At 40.6% G+C, this 18,638-nt stretch overlaps 2 protein-coding genes across 2 annotated transcripts in view; one reads left to right on the top strand and one right to left on the bottom strand.

The window, feature by feature from the left end:
- Nucleotides 1-112: 112 nt before the first annotated feature.
- Nucleotides 113-7,967, top strand: LOC107102067 (butyrophilin subfamily 2 member A2-like). The gene is made up of 9 exons (XM_015401229.1): nucleotides 113-149; nucleotides 235-297; nucleotides 5,164-5,535; nucleotides 5,620-5,878; nucleotides 5,945-6,069; nucleotides 6,903-6,929; nucleotides 7,183-7,206; nucleotides 7,289-7,330; nucleotides 7,414-7,967. Exons 1-9 carry the CDS (start codon nucleotides 113-115, stop codon nucleotides 7,965-7,967), a joined length of 1,503 nt encoding a protein of 500 aa, XP_015256715.1.
- A 1,340-nt stretch (nucleotides 7,968-9,307) lies between these two features.
- The window catches only part of LOC107102073, a 15,959-nt gene continuing 6,628 nt past the window's right edge, over nucleotides 9,308-18,638 (bottom strand). The window contains exons 2-8 of the mRNA XM_015401235.1: nucleotides 17,023-17,132; nucleotides 16,825-16,909; nucleotides 16,535-16,730; nucleotides 14,555-15,606; nucleotides 13,657-14,450; nucleotides 10,493-10,705; nucleotides 9,308-10,409 (exon numbers count right to left, since the gene is read on the bottom strand). Coding sequence (XP_015256721.1) covers nucleotides 10,165-10,409; nucleotides 10,493-10,705; nucleotides 13,657-14,450; nucleotides 14,555-15,606; nucleotides 16,535-16,730; nucleotides 16,825-16,909; nucleotides 17,023-17,132 — 2,695 coding nt within the window. The 3' untranslated portion in view covers nucleotides 9,308-10,164. The remainder of the gene's footprint in view (nucleotides 10,410-10,492; nucleotides 10,706-13,656; nucleotides 14,451-14,554; nucleotides 15,607-16,534; nucleotides 16,731-16,824; nucleotides 16,910-17,022; nucleotides 17,133-18,638) is intronic.

The following is an 18,638-nucleotide window of genomic DNA, read 5'->3' as shown; positions in this document are numbered from 1 at the left end:
GTTAAATTTATCTCCATGGCATTAGATCAAAAACTTGCGTGGTCAGGAAGAATCCAACACCGAATGTTTTTTTGCAGCTATGTCTGTGTGACCTTTGATTTATAGAGACACAATGGGTTGGCATGGTGTTATATTTGCAGCCTTAGGGGGTAAGGATTTGTAAACCATGTTTGTCTTCATCGAATTGCTACTGTTTATTATAATTACCTATTGTTTTGCTTTTTCTCATCACAGATAATTTGGTGCTTCACTTGTGTTTTTTGGCGCTGCTCACTTCACCAGGCTATGCTGCTCTTGGTAAGTTTCTTCCATCCACCTGTCTCATAAGAGTAAATAGTTATTCTCAAGGGCGTGGGTTTGATTTCAACTTTGGTAGGGACACCTTTGCTCTTTATTTTCATTGGTCTGATGTTATTGGTCCTATGCAAAAATATGCATGCTGTTTTTTTAATGCTAAATGTGAGCATCAGGGCACATTTTGTTTAAAGAGAACAGCAGCATTTCCTGCTACATTAATACAAATCTTATAAGCACAACACAAACTAGATGCTGTTTATCAATGTTTAAAGCATCACTGGCTCTGATGAATGTGGAACTAAGACTTTTTTTCAAATTTACAAAGGTTTGCATTTAAACTTACCAGCGACTAAGACAGTGCCTATTTAACCAAATATAGTCTAAATAAGTCTGTTATATGTGGATTTATCCTGTGTTTTCTTTTGAAGACATAGAATTGTGCAGAGGCAAACAGAGGTAAACCCCACTCTAATTTTTTTTTATCTAATATGCTCTCTCTGTATCATGCAAAATAATACATTCCACTCATTTATTATAATCCTGGTGATTGCAAAAAGCCTTAAAATCTTGCATGTTCTTGCACTAAAATATCATATTACATTATGTTTATAATTAAAGAAATTTAAGAAATAATTCTTTGTAGATACACTTACAGGCAAATCATATGCACTCTCCTCTTAAGCATTGATTTAAAAACATTTTGAACAATCAGATAAACTCTATTCTCATGCATGTTTGCTCTAATTCAACCTTTTCTTATTCTTTTGTAGAAACTTGTTCATATGTGCTAAAAGAATACTTCATTTCCATCAAAATTCATACAATTATATTAAAATGTTTATACTCCGAGTTGAAGGGTATGCAGGAAATTTCACTTTACTTACTAGGTGTACCGCTATGTTAACATATTTTAGTAAAAGTCAAAAAGTTACCATCTAATGCATTAAGAATGCAGAAATAATTTGTGTAAAAAGGTTAGTTGAGTACTGAGCAACTGATTATTATATTTTAGAATTATGTGATCAGGCAGACAAAAAAATAAGGTTCTGTACAAGTTTAGCTATTTTTAAGAAAAAACAACCTATTCAGATAACTACCATGATTATAAAATGACATATTCTGCCTCAAGAAACATAAGATTTACTCTCTCAAGGGAAATATGCAATATGGTAGAACTATTCCTCAACTAACTACTGTCCACCTCTGCTTAGGGTAAAGTGAAACCAAAGTCAAATTCTTTGTTTTCACAAAGTTTCCTAAAGTTGATTCTGATTCTAAATATGCACTTTTGCTATAGCAGTGGAAATAAACATGTAAATAGAAAATAAACAAAGAATAAATTAATCCCATTCATGATTTTAATTAAGAGTTTACTAATGTCATCAATTAATAAGAATATTTTGCTATTTACTAATATTTTTACATTTTTGGTGAGCCATGAACCACAAGTTTGAACCTTTATCATTACGAACTTTATTTACTAACCGGTGTACAGTTAACTGAAAAACTTTACTACAGTCCAGATTATGAAGTCGGAGTACAAACAGGATCAGATTCCGTGGGTGCTGGGTCCGTAGATGCTGGAGGTTCATGGGTTCTGGAATTTATTAACTGAGATCTAGGTAACAGGAGACCTGGGTAAGCAGAGAGTCTGGTACGCCTCAGACGAGTGCTACCCTTTACCAGAGAGGATCTTGTTAGGTGTGCTAATGGTGAAATTACATAAACCATCTTGGCCCTATCAGAGGGGAACGCGGAGGGCTGAAGCTTGAAATGAATTTCACATTGAGTCAGAAAGGCCCGACAATGCTCTGAATCACCCTTAAGCAGTTTAGGAAGAGACATTACAAACTTATCTATCAGCAGGTGACATAGACGTGGCCGCTGTCATATGCAGAAGTGTAGAATCAGGGGGTAGCCAGAATATGCAAGTCATTTAGAGTCTCCTGCATACCTGACTTGAGCCGAGAAATGCATTACTCGACATCTGATCGCAACTGTCTGTCTGCCGATGGGTCCATGTTTTGGCCAGATTATTCTGCCACTCAGAACAGAAGGACCCATTTTCAGGCAAGACATACAGTGGTATTACTTAAAAAGTGTTTATTGAAATAAACAGACTGCGGATCTGTAGTAGCAGCGGCTAGGGCTTTTGAGACAGAAAACTCTTTGTCATGATTTTATTCAAAGATCTGACCAACATGCAGAAAACCAAACAGAGAGACCAGGGGAAGGTTTAACAAGTTTATTAAAAACTGGTAGAGATGGGTCCAGTGGTGCTCTGAACACTGATGAACCACGACTGAAAAATTAAGGGGAAGTTCCTGTGGTTAGTTCAGGTTCAGTGGGAAATTTGAGCTTCGATTTGCAAAACGGAATAAAGGCAAAAGGACTCACTTTTCCAGAAAAGGTGTCTTTCTCTGAATCCAGTCGGTGAGGGTTGTTCCAGTTATTGACTTGCTCTTTGGAGGGCGGACAGGGTTTACCCAGGTTGAGGTGTTACCTTGAGGAACGGAGGAGCTGACTGCCACTTAGATTTCCAATGGTTGCTTGTGGAGGTGAATCCCTTGCTCAGTGTGAAGCTCAAATAATCCTTTGGGGAAAAGTAGATCCAAGCCTCCAGTTTGAATCCCCAGCTCAGTTTGAAGCTCAGATGATCCTTCCAGGGAGAGAAGGTCCAAAACATCCAGTTTGCAGGATGACTTCCTGCCGAGAGGCAAACACAAAAACAACAAGGTTAAGACTCAGGTTGACAAAAACTCAGTTTGACTCAGCAAAAACTTAGCTTGGCTAGAGTACCCAAAACTGGCAAACACTCTGGCGTTGAGGTAGTGGCAGTCAGCAGCTTAAGAGTCCTCGGGTAATGAGGCAACCATCCGCAGGTGTGTGAGAGGACCAACGAGAACCAGGCGCAACCTGGTGGTGGAGGGAAAACAAATAAAAACACAACCCACACAGACTGGATTCCTAACAGGTGTCCGAAGACAGGTCAGGCAAACAGGTCAGAACAGGGACAGGAAGGCTCAGATGTTCAAAAGCAAAACGTGTCAGGATCAGGCAATCGGAACACAATCAGTTTTGCTAGAATAATTTTCACACTGAAGGCTCAAGAATAATATGGCACTGATGACTGGGAGCAAGCAGTTTAAATAGAAGCTAGAACAGGTATATATGATGAGTAATGAGAAATCAGCAACCAAGCCATCCACCAGCGCTAATATCATGACACAATTAAGAAGAATATTTCTCTACTTGCTAATATTTTAACATATATGGCAGTGGCGGCTGGTGAAAAATATTTTTGGTGGGGCTGATATAGCCTAGTGTATGTCTCCAACTAATCCAGAATAAGAATTCAAATAAACAATTGGACAATAAATACAATTTAACAGTAATGATTTAATTTACTATATAATAACAGTAACAGTGATGGTTTTGGTCACTGTGACGGGGTTCTTTGGCCTCCAAGAATCCAGGCTCAGTCGGGTTACCGGTGTTGGTGATATTGTGCTCAAAAACTCAAAACAGGGTGCAAAAGAAACTAAACATATACAAGATACTCTGGGCCTCAGCCTCCCTCCAGTTACCAGCAATGTAACAAAGAAACAGAAAACAAAAACGGCCGCTCTTCTTCCCACAGCCCTCATTAAATAGTTTAAGCCCCTCACCTCAGGCTCTCTTATTTCTGATTTCTTCTCATTAATCAGTTTTCTCCATATATTACCTCCACAAACAATTGCTATACAAAAACAAATAATTTTTACAACTTAATTCCTTTACACAGATTCATTGACTTATTCAATTACACTAAACTTTTAAACATAAAATTAAAAAAAATAATCTGACAAACATTTAGTGAGTCACGTGTTGGTGATGTCACTTCCGCATTCCAACAACTCTGGCGTTTTAACAGCTTACTGAGCGTTGCCTCGGGTTTGAACCCAGCAAAGACACCGCCAGACTGAAGATGAAAAGTCCCCATAGCACACACACGTACACACACACACACACACGGCTAACCCCACTGAAATATTAAGTGTGCACCCTCAATACGCCAGCAGGTAACCAGGAACAGCTTGTGTGTTTTAAGTTAATGGAGCTACTGAAGGCCTTAGCGCGAGGGTATTGGTCCTCATAAGCACAGTATAACGGGAATGTGTGTGTGGCACGCAAAGTTAGAGAGGTTGTTTTAAGCGACGAGGTGGATTCGTCACAGTCACAATAACCATAACATGAAATGTTCATATCCTACAACAGGGATGTTCTTCTGGCAAACGGGTAGATAAATAAGGATCTTACCGAATTTGGTGGAAGCTGCATCTCGCTCGTTACATTCGCCATCTTCCCTCTAATTGTCTGCACCTGCGCATTGGGTGCAGAAGCCTGTTAAAGGGCAGTATTTTCAGTGCCCCAAGACCATAAAATTCTGAGACGCTGATTGGCCATTAAATTATTAAATTCACCTAGCAATAGTACATGATTGGCATATTCTCTGCACATGTGGGGCAGTCTGATCAGCGCCCCAAGACAGAGACGGTAGGAGTCTGTCTGTGGAAATCCACAAATGAATGACAGTAGGTAGGGAAATGTAGTTTATATAATTTGCTTTGCTTATAGGTACACACTCTAGAGAGTAAAACTGACATTTATGAGTTAATTTGTAAAAATATATTTTACATTTCTCTTTTCTTATCAGGGAGGGCGGTGCCCCAGCGCCCCCTATGGGCCGGCCGCCACATATTATGTGGTGAGCTATGACTCACAGGTTTCTTTATCATTGGGAACTTGATGTATTAACTGACATGCAGTCTCCTGAAAAATGCAAGGTAGATGGGATATTGAGTAACAACTTCTCCCACTTTTTAGTTTCGCAGACTTTCATGGTTTCAGTGAGGTCTCCTATCTCAGTCCAGCAAGGCCAAACAGCCATCTTACCCTGCTGGCGCAGTTCCTCTCAGAGTGCAGAAGATCTAGAGGTGCGCTGGTATTTGGGCAGTGATGGATTTGATACTCCAGTCATGCTTTATAAGGGAAAAGCTTTTGACCACACATCTCAGAAAGCTTCATACGCTGGCCGAGTCTCATTTGGCTTAAAGGAAGGAACATCAGGAGGGTTAAAGTCAGGTGATGTCAGCCTGAAGCTGGAAAACACCATGATTGAAGACACAGGAACCTACACTTGCTTTCTCAGCAGCTCTGAGGAATATGACAGTGCTGCTGTTAGTCTGACAGTGACAGGTGAGAACAAGTACCGTAAAACAAAATGAGGCAAAAGATCAAACAGAACAAATTCTACATGAAATGATGATCTTTCTATTCCAGAAACTGGACGTCATCCTCTCCTTTCAGCAGTGATTAAAGACGATAAAAATGTTAATATAAGCTGTGAATCTGAAGGCTGGTATCCAAAGCCTGAGCTGCACTGGTCAGATGGGAAAGAAGCTCTCACTCCTGGTGATGTGCTGTTTGACAAAACCTCTGCAGGGCTTTATTCACTCCACAGTTGGCTCCTCCTCCCCAGTATGTCTGAGGTCTCCTGCTCTGTTGGGCTTCCCAATGAAATGCCAAAGGAGGCCAGAATGCACATTAAACATTCACCATATGTACAAAAAGGTACCTGGTATTTCCATCATGTTTTCCTCATTAGAAAAATGTCTACTAAGATGTTTGCTTTTCCTGGATCCTCCCCAGCTGGATGGGTGGCCTTTGGGATACTTCTAGCAGCTGTACTTGCATTAGCTGCTGGTGGAGCACTGTACTTCACAAAGAAAGGTAAATATTTGATTAAACTCAGATAGTTTGCAGAGATGAAGTCATTAATTTACATTAACATTTAAATAATAACTGATTTCATACAATGAAAAACATTTTGTTTCAGCTAAAACGACCAAATCAGAAAATGTTACAACTGATGGTAAGAAACTTCAAAAACTCATTGAATGTATTTGTTTACAGACATTTTAAAATATTTTCTAGTAATTGCATTCATATTGAAGTGACAAATGTGTAGTCTGTTTTACTCATTTATACATTTTTGTAGGAGCACAGTGAACATATGAAAGACCAAAAATGAGATTTGGTTACATGAAGTCGAGTTAAAAGATAAAGTAAAACATTTTAAAACAAGTATAGAGTCACTTTTTCTTAACATGCTGTTTTTGGTGTGCATTTTTGACTGCAGAAAGACTTTCATGTTGCTTAAGTGTCAATATCCATGGATATTTTATAATGTCATTTTTTTTATATATTTGAATTGAACTGATTTACCTCATTGTCTCTGGGAAACAAAGTATAACCCTAACCCTAACCCTAACCCTTACTGGGATTTGCACAATACCTCCAATTTGTTTTAACATGCTTAAACATTAACACATATGGTCTGTTATGATGAATTTAAACACCTGATCACACAGTAATAGTTCCAGTAAAAATATTTAAATCCTCATCTGATTTCTCTACAGTCATGTTTCAAAATTTAATGATTAAAGTGAGAATTACACTCTATACAACTATTTGTCTTTTAATTAGTCTCTTTAATGTGTACAATTGATAAAATAATCAAATAGAACTTAAGCTAATTAAAAAAATATCTTCTCTTCTACAAGGAGGAAAACGCATGAGCAGTCCTGAAGGTACACATGATTCATATCTAACTTAATATTCTATTAGAGTCATTTTACTATTTTAGGAATATTTAGTTGTTTTAAATTCTCTGGACCTTTGAAGGTTTCAATAGGGACATGTTAGAAGCATTAACGTATATAAATAAACAGTATGGCTTGTTGGAGGAACTAACAAGAAATGCTCCTGTAGATGTAGATCTTTTCAAATTTTTCATATTCAGGATTTACAAAAACTCTAAAAAGCTTTTTTTTTTCCTCACAGAAATTGAATCCCTTATGTGTGAAGGTAAGAACACAGTATATCAAGCTGTCAGAGACATCTTTTATAATACAAATAAATTACATTCATATGATGTTTTCTCCTCTAGATTTTCTGCCAACTGCTCTATCAGAGGCTTCCAAACACTATGGTAAATTTACATTTAGTATTATTCCATTTTAACATTTTCTGTATGATTATATTAATTATGATCTAATTTCATATCTTTTACAGTGAATGTTCAACTGATGGACACAGGAAACCAGCTAATTAAAATGAGTGGTTCTTTATTGAGAGATAATCAAGTAGAGTTTCCAGATGGAGACAGAGTTACCTGTCTCACAGCAGTCAGAGGATCACCTGGCTTCTCCTCTGGACGACACTACTGGGAGATTTCCTTAGGTAGAACCTGGATGTCACCTAAGAGGTCCTGGTGGATCGGAGTTACAGATAGACAAGAAATCCCTAAAGATCAAAGTTTGTGTCCAACTGCAACAAATGGTTTCTGGTTCCTTTCTTCTTGTCCTGATAAAGAAAATAGTGTTCAGTTTAATAGTGAACCACAGATATATTTTCCTGTTCAGTCAAGACTAGAAACAGTCGGTGTTTATTTAGACTATGACAATGGAGAGCTCTTCTTTTATAATGTGGAAGAGAAATCTCTGATTGGAACTTTGGCAACCAAATTTTCAGGGGAACTGTTCCCACTTTTTAACCCCGGGAAAGGTGATAAATTACCTATGGTAATAATACAGAGACCTGAGCAGGATCAGTCACCTATGACTTAGAATTCAGAGGGAGAAAGTTTAAAGGGGCTCTGCTCACAGTAAACTCCAGTGAAAATTACAGTGGGGGGGGAATTTGAGTTGGCATCATTATGAATCTGTTTTAATCCTGGAAATAATATCATTAGGGTTTTTGTAATACATTTTATGTGAAAAAGCAACATTGAGCCTCAGTAAGATAGGAAAAAGTTAAGAAAAAAAATAATAACAAGCTTAACATTTAAATCTTCAGACCTGAGAAGAGTTACTATATGAAATGATTCTGCTCAGGTCTAGATGACCTGACTTAAAGTCCACTACTCTCACAAGAACTGATAACATTTACTGATTAATCAAAATGTTCATCAGAAATTGAAAAATCTGTGGTTTAAAGTCCATAATCTTCTTATCATTAAATTAATCTAAGAGCTGTTAAATTTAGCTGAATCTAACAGTATATAAGTATATAAAGATCATGGGAATATCTTTATCAAGACAGAGGCAAAGTGATGACAAACATGGTCATGTTGACTATATCATTAAAGCAGGTATTTGTTTCTTTGGCAGTTTTGAGGAGGTGCAAAGCCCTGCTGGAAATTATATCAGCATATGTAAATGTGTCAGCAGAGTGAAGCAGGAGGTGCTAGAAGTTTCCTGGTAGATGGCTGTTCTGGCTTTGAACTTGATAAAGTGAGACACAGTGGATCAACAGCAGCAGATTAAAAGACTCCACAAATCATCACAAACTAAAAACTTTCCAATGGACTTCCTCTTGCAAATTTAACCATGTGGTTTTCCACACTTTCACTACTCTGAGATCTCGATTTCTAACTAAAAATGTAAACTTTTATCTCTGAAGGGAGGACATCGGACCACTTCACTGGTTTACAGTGAAGGAGCCAATGCCCTGCATAGGGCTGTAAGTTGAGTTTCTTGAACCTGTGACTCCAGCTGCATCCCACACTATGTGAAATCTCCTTGAGGGGTTTAGTTTTTAGTCCATTATAATCTTTATTTTTCTTCCTACTCATCCTTTTAGATATTTGCTTGGATAAAGAACTCCGGAGATCTAAACTCTCTCAGAGGGTGAATGAAGCCATCTGCTGGACAACTGTCAAATCAGCAGCATATCCAGTGTCAGTTACATAACCACACCCTTCCCTTAAAAACATTTTAGTTTATGTTCTGACTTTCTGAGAACCTCATAAAAACTAAAACACATAACCCTTGAAATACATCACTTGGTTAAGAACCTTTTTTTTTTTTTTTAAACTTTCATCGCTTTGCAGATTTTTTATGCTCCTGCATAATGACCCATCTACACATGAAAAATTGTCAAAAAATAAATTCATACTTTTTAATAAATAAAGAAAACATACCAAGATTTTTCCATATGTCTGTTTCGTCATTTTCACAATGCAAAATTCACTTTACAATCCAGTTTAGGAAAACACAACAAAATGTCATACACTTTAATAAGTACAGGTAGTATTTACAGTTTATATACAGAAAGAAACACTGCCAGGTTTGCTTTCACAATCTCTTACTTTTATAGATCAGGAACTATTTGCAGAGTTCTTACATAAAGTTCTTATGTTGATTCTGAAATACATATTTCTTTAAGAGTTGTGAATTCAAGTAGACGTGCCTTGACACTAATCTATGACGATGGTATGGAGGTATCCAAAAAAAAAAAAACACTTAAAACAGGTGCATCATGGTCTGAGACACTCAGGAATACTCTGTTTTTTCTTTTTTCATTACACATATCTGTTGGGGCACACATGAGCATCAAACACATACTGTACAGGTTCATATGGGTCCATGTAGTCTTGTTCTCCAAATGGTTTACACATCTACGTTTGGTCAACAGCCTTCAGGAACTGAGACCCATCTGCTTTGTGCGTCAACTCTTTGCTCCTAACACACTTTCTCCCATATTTTCCTCTTCGTTAAGTTTACTAACAAAGTAAACAGGACACAGAAAATAAAACAAAAAGCCCTCAGAGCTCCTAACCCCATTTTGTCCAAAAGCAGACAGCATTTTATCCTCATCCAGTCTGTCCACATAGCTTAATCGCTTTTATTACACTTCTCCCTTTTAAACAAGGTGATGAGACAATGGAAAACACCTAAACCTCAGCTGCTCCTCCTCTTAGCCTGAGCCAGTTCCTCCTGACTGCTGGTGGTTTATACATTATGGCATTTGCTTCATTTCTCTTTAGCTAACTGCTGCAGCACTTTCTCTCCTCCCCTGCTTCTTCAGCAGCTGGATCCGGTTGTGTACGTAAAACTTGATGGCTCTCCAGTCTCGCTGGTTGCTCACCAGCAGGGGGCAGAGTTCCAGGCAGCGCTCGCAGTCTGCTTTCGCAGGGACCCGCAGATCCAGGAGGTTCTTCTTGAGGTGGGTTTCCACAGCTACGCGCTCTGCCTCAGACCAGGGTCGTTTCAGCACCCCCCGCTTTCCTGCAGGAAGACGCCAACCAGGGTGATTAGTGGACAAATGTAAACCTCTTAAGCCACAGGCTGCCATTGACAGATAAAGTCACCTGATTTGACTGGAGTAGGTCTCTTTTTCTGGGCGTTAGCTACAGATGGGTTAACAGCGGGTGGGGGTGGAGGAGCAGGTGCTGGTTTCTTCCTGGGTGGTCGGCCGGGTCCTTTCTTCTTCACCATCGCCTCCGTCTTTTCCTTTGTGTCGTCCTTCTCTTCATCCGCCTCTGAATCTTCTGAAAATGAATCTCCTGAGTTGCCAGACATCACTGTTGGAAGAGAAACGTGAACGTTACTCAGCTGCTGCAGAATGTGTTAGCATCTCAAAGTTAGATTCAATTTTTTCCAAAGAATGCAACCGATTTTGGCATTTACTTAATCATATTTAGTTACTTTAACACAATTGTTTTATGGCATACCCTGCTAACATGAAACAATTGTGTTAAAGTAACTAAATATGATTAAGTAAATGCAAAAAACGGTTGCATTCTTTTTTTCGGTGAGCAAATTACATGTATGAATCTTTTCCTGCCTTCCTTACAAAATTATTCAATTCACACTTTAATTTACAATTTAACCTCTGCCAGTATCACATGTCACATATTTATAAAATAATTTGATTATAACCTTAGATGTGTGCATTTGGATGCTATGAAGCATTCCAACAATAAGAAAATCATTGACAAATAAAAGTAAAAACAGTCAAGATTTACAAAAAGTAAAGAGGAGCTGTGCTTAAAAGGAGATTGAAAGGATTGCATATAAGGACTCAACAAGCAAAGGCAGCATTTTTTTTATTATTTATTTATGTTTTGTGGGATTAACTGCTCTGCAAGTCCAACTAAGAACAAGATGCCTCTATGGGAGCAAATTGTGGAAGGCTGGCTGTAAAAAAAAAAAGCTCTTCAAACTGACCTAAAAGTCTGTTCTGTGGTTCTGTTGAATGTTTGGGTTGTTTCTCCACATTGGATCCTTCCAGAATCAAACAAAAAAGCAAAACAAAAACAGACGTCTCTATGGAAGTTAATCAGTAACACTAAGGATCATTCCCTGGAAATATATTATGTAGATCTCCTTTTATTCACACTGTTTGTTATATTTAGCAGTATCACCAACATAAACTTTAATCAATTTTTGGGACATTATGTAACAGATGAACACGTGGTATTGTGTAATTAGGAAGTGAAAAGGAAGGCTTTGGTAAACCCCAAAGCCTGATGCTGCCACCACTGTGGTTCAGGGTAAAGAGCAGCTCAAAAAGTTCCAAGTAATCAAATCTTCCAGATGTGCTCTGCTACATCACAGATGCTTTAAATGAATACCGTATTCTCCTCCTAAAGCCATCAAGTGTCTTAGACATATATTAATATATCACCCATTTTTTTATTAAGTCGTTTGGGAGCAGAACACCTAATGATCTTTGGCTGGTGGACCATGAAAGTCAGGGTTAACATGGTGCATTTCTTTTAACCATGACCTTCTTCTTGTCTCCTGCCACAGTTTGCTTTTCTAATCAATGCTCTACCTCTGGGTTCTTCAACGTTTTCCAGGCCAAGGACCGCCAAACTGACGGCGAGATGGAGCTGGGACCCCCTAATTATAATGTATGAAATTCTGTTCTATCAAACTGGTCCTATAGTCACTCTATTACAGATGGAGTCAAGTAATTAAAGTAATTTCGCTCTGGGATTATTAAAGTATTTCTGATTCTGATTCCTGGTTGATGGGACATGTGTAGTGAAAGAGCTCCTGTGTGTCGCCAAATATGTGCATTGATGACTGAAAGACATCTGCTTCCATTTATCTTTACTGCAGTGTGTTGAATTCATATTAATGTGTATTTAAAGACATTTCAATTAGTGGAAAAAATTGCATGGGGGGAATACAAAAAAAAGTCTAATCAACCAAAACGTTTGCGAACCCCATGCAGTACCTCCATGGACCCCCTGTTGAAGACCTCTGCTCTACTTGCTACCCTAAAACAGGAAACATTGGGCTAATAAATCCATACATGTGGTTTAGGTTGAAATTCTCAGTGTCCACCAGAGTGCAGTGTAGCGCTTCTTTGTAGATCTGAGATTGAATCTGGCCCACAGACCAACCACTGAAAACTGGAAAATCTATGCTGGATAACATAATCTAACACAAAACTGGAATTGGTTTTGGATAACTTATGAGCACGGTGAAACAGGCTGAAACAGGCTTGTACAGCCTGTTTCAGCCTGTGCCCTATATGGAACAGACTGTTCCATATAGGGCAAGTATGTTGAGACGTGTAACAGCGTATGCTCATAATTGGGCCATAAGTTACAGCTAAGTTTTTTGATCGTTGACACATTTTAAGCGTAAGTTACTCATAAGGTGCAGCGTCCAGCTTATCCAAAACCTTTAAGTAACTTGTGCTTAAATTATGTGTAACTTATCTCCAACACATATCAAAGTATTTGACCACTGAAAGTGTTTCTAACTTAGACCTACTGTTAATGGCATATTGGCAGTCTTTTGGTATAAAAGGGGGTTCACAGAAGGAAACTGTCAGTTCTCCTCCAGACTTCATCCCCATCACAGGGTGAGTGAGAAGTTGAGTGTGATGGATCCTCCCTGCGTTTATTCCTTCGACCAACAAACAACATAGCAGACATGACGCTGAATCTGCTGCAAGTGCAAACCTTCTTTCTTTTTCTTTTTATTTGTTTATTTATTTTCATGGCGGGTGGTAAACAGCAGTTAGGTTAAAGCTGCAATCACATAAATCTTTTCATGCACTGGCTTGTGCATCATTTCATTGGCATTACACTGCCGTGTATTACGCGTTAGTCAGGCTGTCGTTGGACATAAGCTCTGGACTAATTATGAATACTCTATTTATACGCCCCAAATTGGACAAATACATAGAAAATTCAGCGTATGCCAGCGTTTGACAAGATTCTGGGATGTCAGGCATATGCTGGCTAAATTGTCATGGTGTGACAGGGGCTTAAGTAAGAAGTTTGGAATTGTAACTTTAGAAAATGATAAAAAGTTGAAGTGGTATTCATCTTATTTTGTTCAGCTGTAATAGATCCATAGCTTTACAGAACTCATTCATTCCTGTTTACTTATGAGACTAAAAGGTTTCATTAATCCTATCCTACCAGCCTTGTGTCGATTGAATCATGTAAAGTAGAAGGGAACCAACCGTTTATCAACCTACGAACGAGAAACATGAACATTTCCTCACCGTCTAACTCCAGGCAGATGTCCTGCAGGCTCATCCCCCTGAAAAGCACCCCCTCCCTCTCTCCATAGAGGACGACGCGTCCAACTCGACCCATAAGTGCTGGATCTCGTATGATGGAGGAGCAGTTCTGCGTCACGTGGTACTCCCGCTCCAGGAAGTCCTCCAGCCGTTTGATGGCCGCTCCATGACCCTCTCCCTCTTCCAACAGCAGCAGCTGGGTGAGGATGGCTACCTGGCGCCGCACTCGTGTCGCCGTCAGTGCTCCAGCGTTTTTAGCCCCACTGGCCCGAGCCAAGTTCCTCAGCAGGTCTGTGCCGCGCAGCGGGGTGGCGGGTGAGTGGTACGGCCGGGAGAAGACGTAGGGGCTCTCGGGGTCCACGCCCACGTTGGGACTGGTACGCAGAAGCAGGTCCAGAGAAGACTCGCAGTGAGGCGGGAGAATGAGCGGCTGCACGCGGCCACGTTTGCCCAACACCCCCGCCCGTGGGAGGTGACAGAGGACCTGCCGCTCGAAGGGGGACAGGAAACACTCCATGCCTGAGGGGCTGCTGGTGCTGGACTGTGGCGTGATCCGGTTGCGATAGTCCTGAATAGTTAGCTTAGCCACCTCACATTCCCGGTGTCGATTGTAGAGGATGAGAAGGGAGAGGCTGGAGTGGCAGAGCAGGCGCCAGGCTTCGGCAGAGTGAGGAGATCGGGTCAGAGAGAGGAAAGAGGAATGCTGCTGGCGACGGAGGTAGATGATCAAACATGACAGGGAGGAGAGCAGGGGAGACATATGCTGTCTGTGTGTGCTGGAGAATAAAAGATGCAGGAAAAAAAATCACCTCAATGAGCAAATTTTAAAAAAGCACAAGAAATGCATATTTATAACCACTGAGAGAAAAAAGAAACACACCTTACAACTTCTCCGTTCTTCTCTGGAACATCGTCTTCCCCTCCGCTCAGCTCCAGATCTTCATCTGGATCAATATCAGGCTCTGGAGTGGGAGGCGGCAGCAGCTCCTCTTGGTTCCTCTCCACCTCCACCTTCTGCTGCTCCTCGTGCTTTTCCTTCTTCATCCTCCTTCCTCTCTTTGAAGCAGAACCGGGAGGTGGGGATGGACTCTTCATTCGGGACACCAGCGGTGGCGAGGAGAGTTTAGCAGCAGGCAGCGGTAAGCCGGGCCCCTTCTTTGCAGCCGTGGACTGAACAGATGGGGGAGGTGTAAGCGAGAGGGAGAAAGAGACGCCTCCCGTACCTGTGCGTGTGGCGGGCGACTCCCTCTCTCTGGAGAAGAGGGAGGGCGGAGCTGGGCTGGAGGCAGAGGACTGAGGGATGGCGAAGGAATGGCTGTGAGGAGCGGAGGTGGAGGATGAGGAGGGGTGTGGGGTGTTGCCGTTGGAAGAGCTGTGCGTGTGAAGATGCGCCAGCTCCATGGCAGTCCTGACCTCCGGCTGGTTGGCGTGGTACTTCTCAAGGTGGCGCGCCAGGGAGCGGTAGTGGCGGCCACAGTACGGGCAGTGCTGCCGCCGGCTCACTGCGGCGCTGCTGGAGCCGCCGATATTTATGTTGATGTTATTGTTTATGTTAGTGGTCGGGTGCGACAGGGAGCCGATGTGGGCCTGCGGCCGAGCTGGGGGTGCGACGGGCCCCGGGTGGGAAAAGGACGAGCAGGGACGCCCAGGTCCCCTGGAAGCTGTGGGCGTGCTCTTCTTCTTGGAGTCCACAGCTGCTGGCAGCTTGCGCTTTTTGCGGCGCCGAAGCATTCGACCCCTTACCTCCTCCATTTCTTCCTCTTCATCGTCGTCGTCGTCATCATCATCATCCTCCTCTTCTTCATCTTCCTCCCGGTCAGAGTCGCTGGGCTCAGAGTGGGTGAGCGGGGAGGAGGAGGGTGACAGTGACCAAGAGGGGGTGAGGTAATCTGATACAGCGAGGGACAAAGGGTGAGGGCCAGCCTCTTCCTCCTGGGGAGACAAACAGCTGGGGTCAGCTTACAACTGTCCAACATGCATAACTAAAGTACATCAGGATAAAATTAGAATTTGACATTATGATGAAATAACTCAAATAAACACTATCCCCTCCAGTGATAGAAATCCTGTCCATAAAGATTATGAGCAGGACCGGTGCAACCTGCAATGCGGACCAAACTCTTGCTCCGATTGTACAGTGACTGGATGGCACATTGATAGTCGAAAAAGATTTTTATTTTAAATGCAAAATGTTTAAATTCTTTATTTATTTAATTTTTTTTTACAATTTTGGTATAATTACTGCTCAAGGTGGGTGGCTCTGTCAGCTAAACATGTGTGTTAAGAGTATCCACACTCCAGTTAATGATTAATTCATTACTAAATTAGTTGATAATTATTTCAATTGTCAATTAATCCAATTAATGAATTTGACATTGATATTGTATTCCTATGCACACACAATTAATGTGTAGTAAAATATCCAAAGTTTAAAACATCATCTTCTTCAGAACAAAATATTTTAGGATATTTTTATAAAGACTAAAAGGACGCCTGATGCTTAAGGCCTCTCTGGGGTTCAAACCGTAGAGGAGCGTGAAATCTGATTAGCCATTGTAAAATCTAAAATACAGCTACATTCAACAATTGCTGATCTTTGGTGGCTTAAATATATTCTTTTTACTTTGATTGCCTTCTGCATGTGACTAGTAACCCCTCAAACAGTAATATAACACATAATCAAAAAGCATAAAAAGGATTAGAAAGTTCCAGATAAAGTGTCCTCTCTCTACAGATTATGCCAATTCAGTTTAAAAAAATGGTAAATTCAGAAAACCTTTTTACAATTTTTTTCTTTAAAACCATTTTGGCCGGTTATTTATTTTTTTTAAGTGTTACTCTAACAAAGTTATCTGCTCACCAGTGCATTCTCTCCCCAGTCCGTCAGGCTGTAGTCTACGGTTATCTCCTCCCCTTTCACGATATCACGGATCGCTATTACGACCAGTCGCACCTGGGTACCACAGTGGACTTCTCGAATACGGCAGTTGGGAGGCGGGTGAAAGAGTACCGGGCCTCTTACACCACTTGCTCCCTCCTCCCCCAGCTCAGGAACACTGAGAAAAAAAAGAAACCCATTAAGTTTATTTAGGATCAGAGTGGGTTATCCTACCAAAAAGTGCTTTGAAGGAGGAGTTCAGGGTCGTTTACCAGAGCTGTGTGGGATCAGACAGGTAGTAGGGACTACCAGGAGGAGGGAGGCGGTCTTCAGCACCTTCTGCGTACTGGCCGTCACCTGCGACAGAGTAAACCCTTTTATTACATTCGACTATGAATAATGGAAAGTAGAACACAGCACAAAGATTTAACACAGTAAGAACAGATGGCAGGTTAGACGTGTATATATACCCGGGCTGTAGCTGTGCTCTGACATGCTCTCCTCCTCCTCATCTTCTGTTACATACGCTCGATCACACACCTTCACAGGTGTCCCCTTCCTTTTTCTCCCACATACGCGGCTGTAAAAAGAGAAAAGCCTTTGTTTAGTCTACAGTCACAATCATACAAAACAATGGTTAAAACTCTATAAATATTTGTGGAATTAGAAGAAAGATAAAAATGTTACAACAGCAAAATGAAGCAATAACAGTGATTATATAACAGAAGCTGTCAGTAAAAATACACCAATCAGGTTTTTGCTGGTCCAATCCGATTTTGGTTTATTTAATGGTCTCACCAAATACAAAAAATTATGCTTAAGGCGGAGGAAGCTGGACTTTCATTCAGATATTCTCAACACGTTTCGCAATCTATACAGGAGTCTTTGTCATTTCTGCTGGCTTGAACTAGAGTAATCTGTAGTTAGAGTGTTGATGTTTCTGAACCAAGATAAAGGTCTACATCCCTAAGCACATTCAGAAACAGATGAACATCAAATATCAACCGGTTGTCCTCATCCACCTGGCTATGCGTTAGGCCATTTCAATCATCACTGTACTTATGTCATTTGTACGAGATGAGTTCCAGGTGCAAATGTAGATGCCTAGCAACAATTTTGGCTCTATTGTTTGGAAAAACAACACACCATATACAAAACCCAACAGAATTTATTTATAAAGTACAGCATTTAAGGCCAGAACCAAATTAAACTATTGTTTTTTTGTTTGTTTTTTAAGTAACATCTCGCCTCACCTACATTTCTAATTCAAAGGCAGTGAACACAGTCAGGATAGAAGTGAATGTGATGAGTTCCTGAAAGACAGGACTATTTTAACACCTTGTGACCTTTGGGACTGTTGCCAGTGACAACTTTTACCAACAGAAAGATGGCTGTACCCTACAGCTGTAAGTCCCTTGAGTTATATCTATAAGTTTTTCATATCGAAAGACTGAGATTTTGTCCATTCTTTCTTTCTGAACAGCTGGAGCTCAGTGAGGTTGGATAGAGAGTGTTTGTGAGCAGCAGGTTTAGTTCTTTCCACAGATTCTCAATAAGATTCAGGTCTGGACTCTTCTTCTCCTTTCTAACACCTGGATATGTTTATTTGTTAACCATTACGTTGTAGATTTGCTTTATGTTTTGGATAATTGTCTTGTTGGAAGATAAATCTCCATCCCAGTCTCTGGTCTTTGCAAAGTCCAGCAGGTTTTCTTCCAGAATGGTCCTGTATGTGGCTCTTTCCATCTTCCCATCAATTTCACCATCTTCCCTGTTCCTGCTGAAACAAATTAGGTCCAAACCATGATGCTGCCACCACCAGGTTTGACAGTTGGTATGGTGTGTTCAGGGTAAAGAGCGGCGTTGCTTTTACGCCAAACATACGTTTCTCATTTTTGCCAAAAAGTTAGAATTTGGTTTCATCTGACCAAAACACCTTCTTCCACATGTCTGCTGTGTCTCCCAGGTGGCTTGCGGCAAACTTTTTTTTTTTTTTTTTTTTTTTTAACAGTGTCCTGTCTGGCAAGGTGGCAATAACAATAATTGTCTTGATGCCAAAAGGAGCCCAACAGATTTTACTTTCACA

This window comes from Cyprinodon variegatus, unplaced genomic scaffold (assembly GCF_000732505.1).
Source record: "Cyprinodon variegatus isolate N-32 unplaced genomic scaffold, C_variegatus-1.0 Scaffold1196, whole genome shotgun sequence".
NCBI classification, from domain to species: domain Eukaryota; kingdom Metazoa; phylum Chordata; class Actinopteri; order Cyprinodontiformes; family Cyprinodontidae; genus Cyprinodon; species Cyprinodon variegatus.
The sequence above is the reverse complement of the archived record's forward strand: the minus strand, read 5'-3'. Positions and strand labels throughout refer to the sequence as shown.

Coding starts and splice junctions, on each gene's coding strand:
- LOC107102067 (XM_015401229.1), top strand. CDS start 113: ATGGGTTGGCATGGTGTTATATTTGCAGCCTTAGGGG. Junction 298..5,163: donor ACCAGGCTATGCTGCTCTTG/GTAAGTTTCTTC, acceptor CCCACTTTTTAG/TTTCGCAGACTTTCATGGTT. Junction 7,331..7,413: donor AGAGGCTTCCAAACACTATG/GTAAATTTACAT, acceptor TATCTTTTACAG/TGAATGTTCAACTGATGGAC.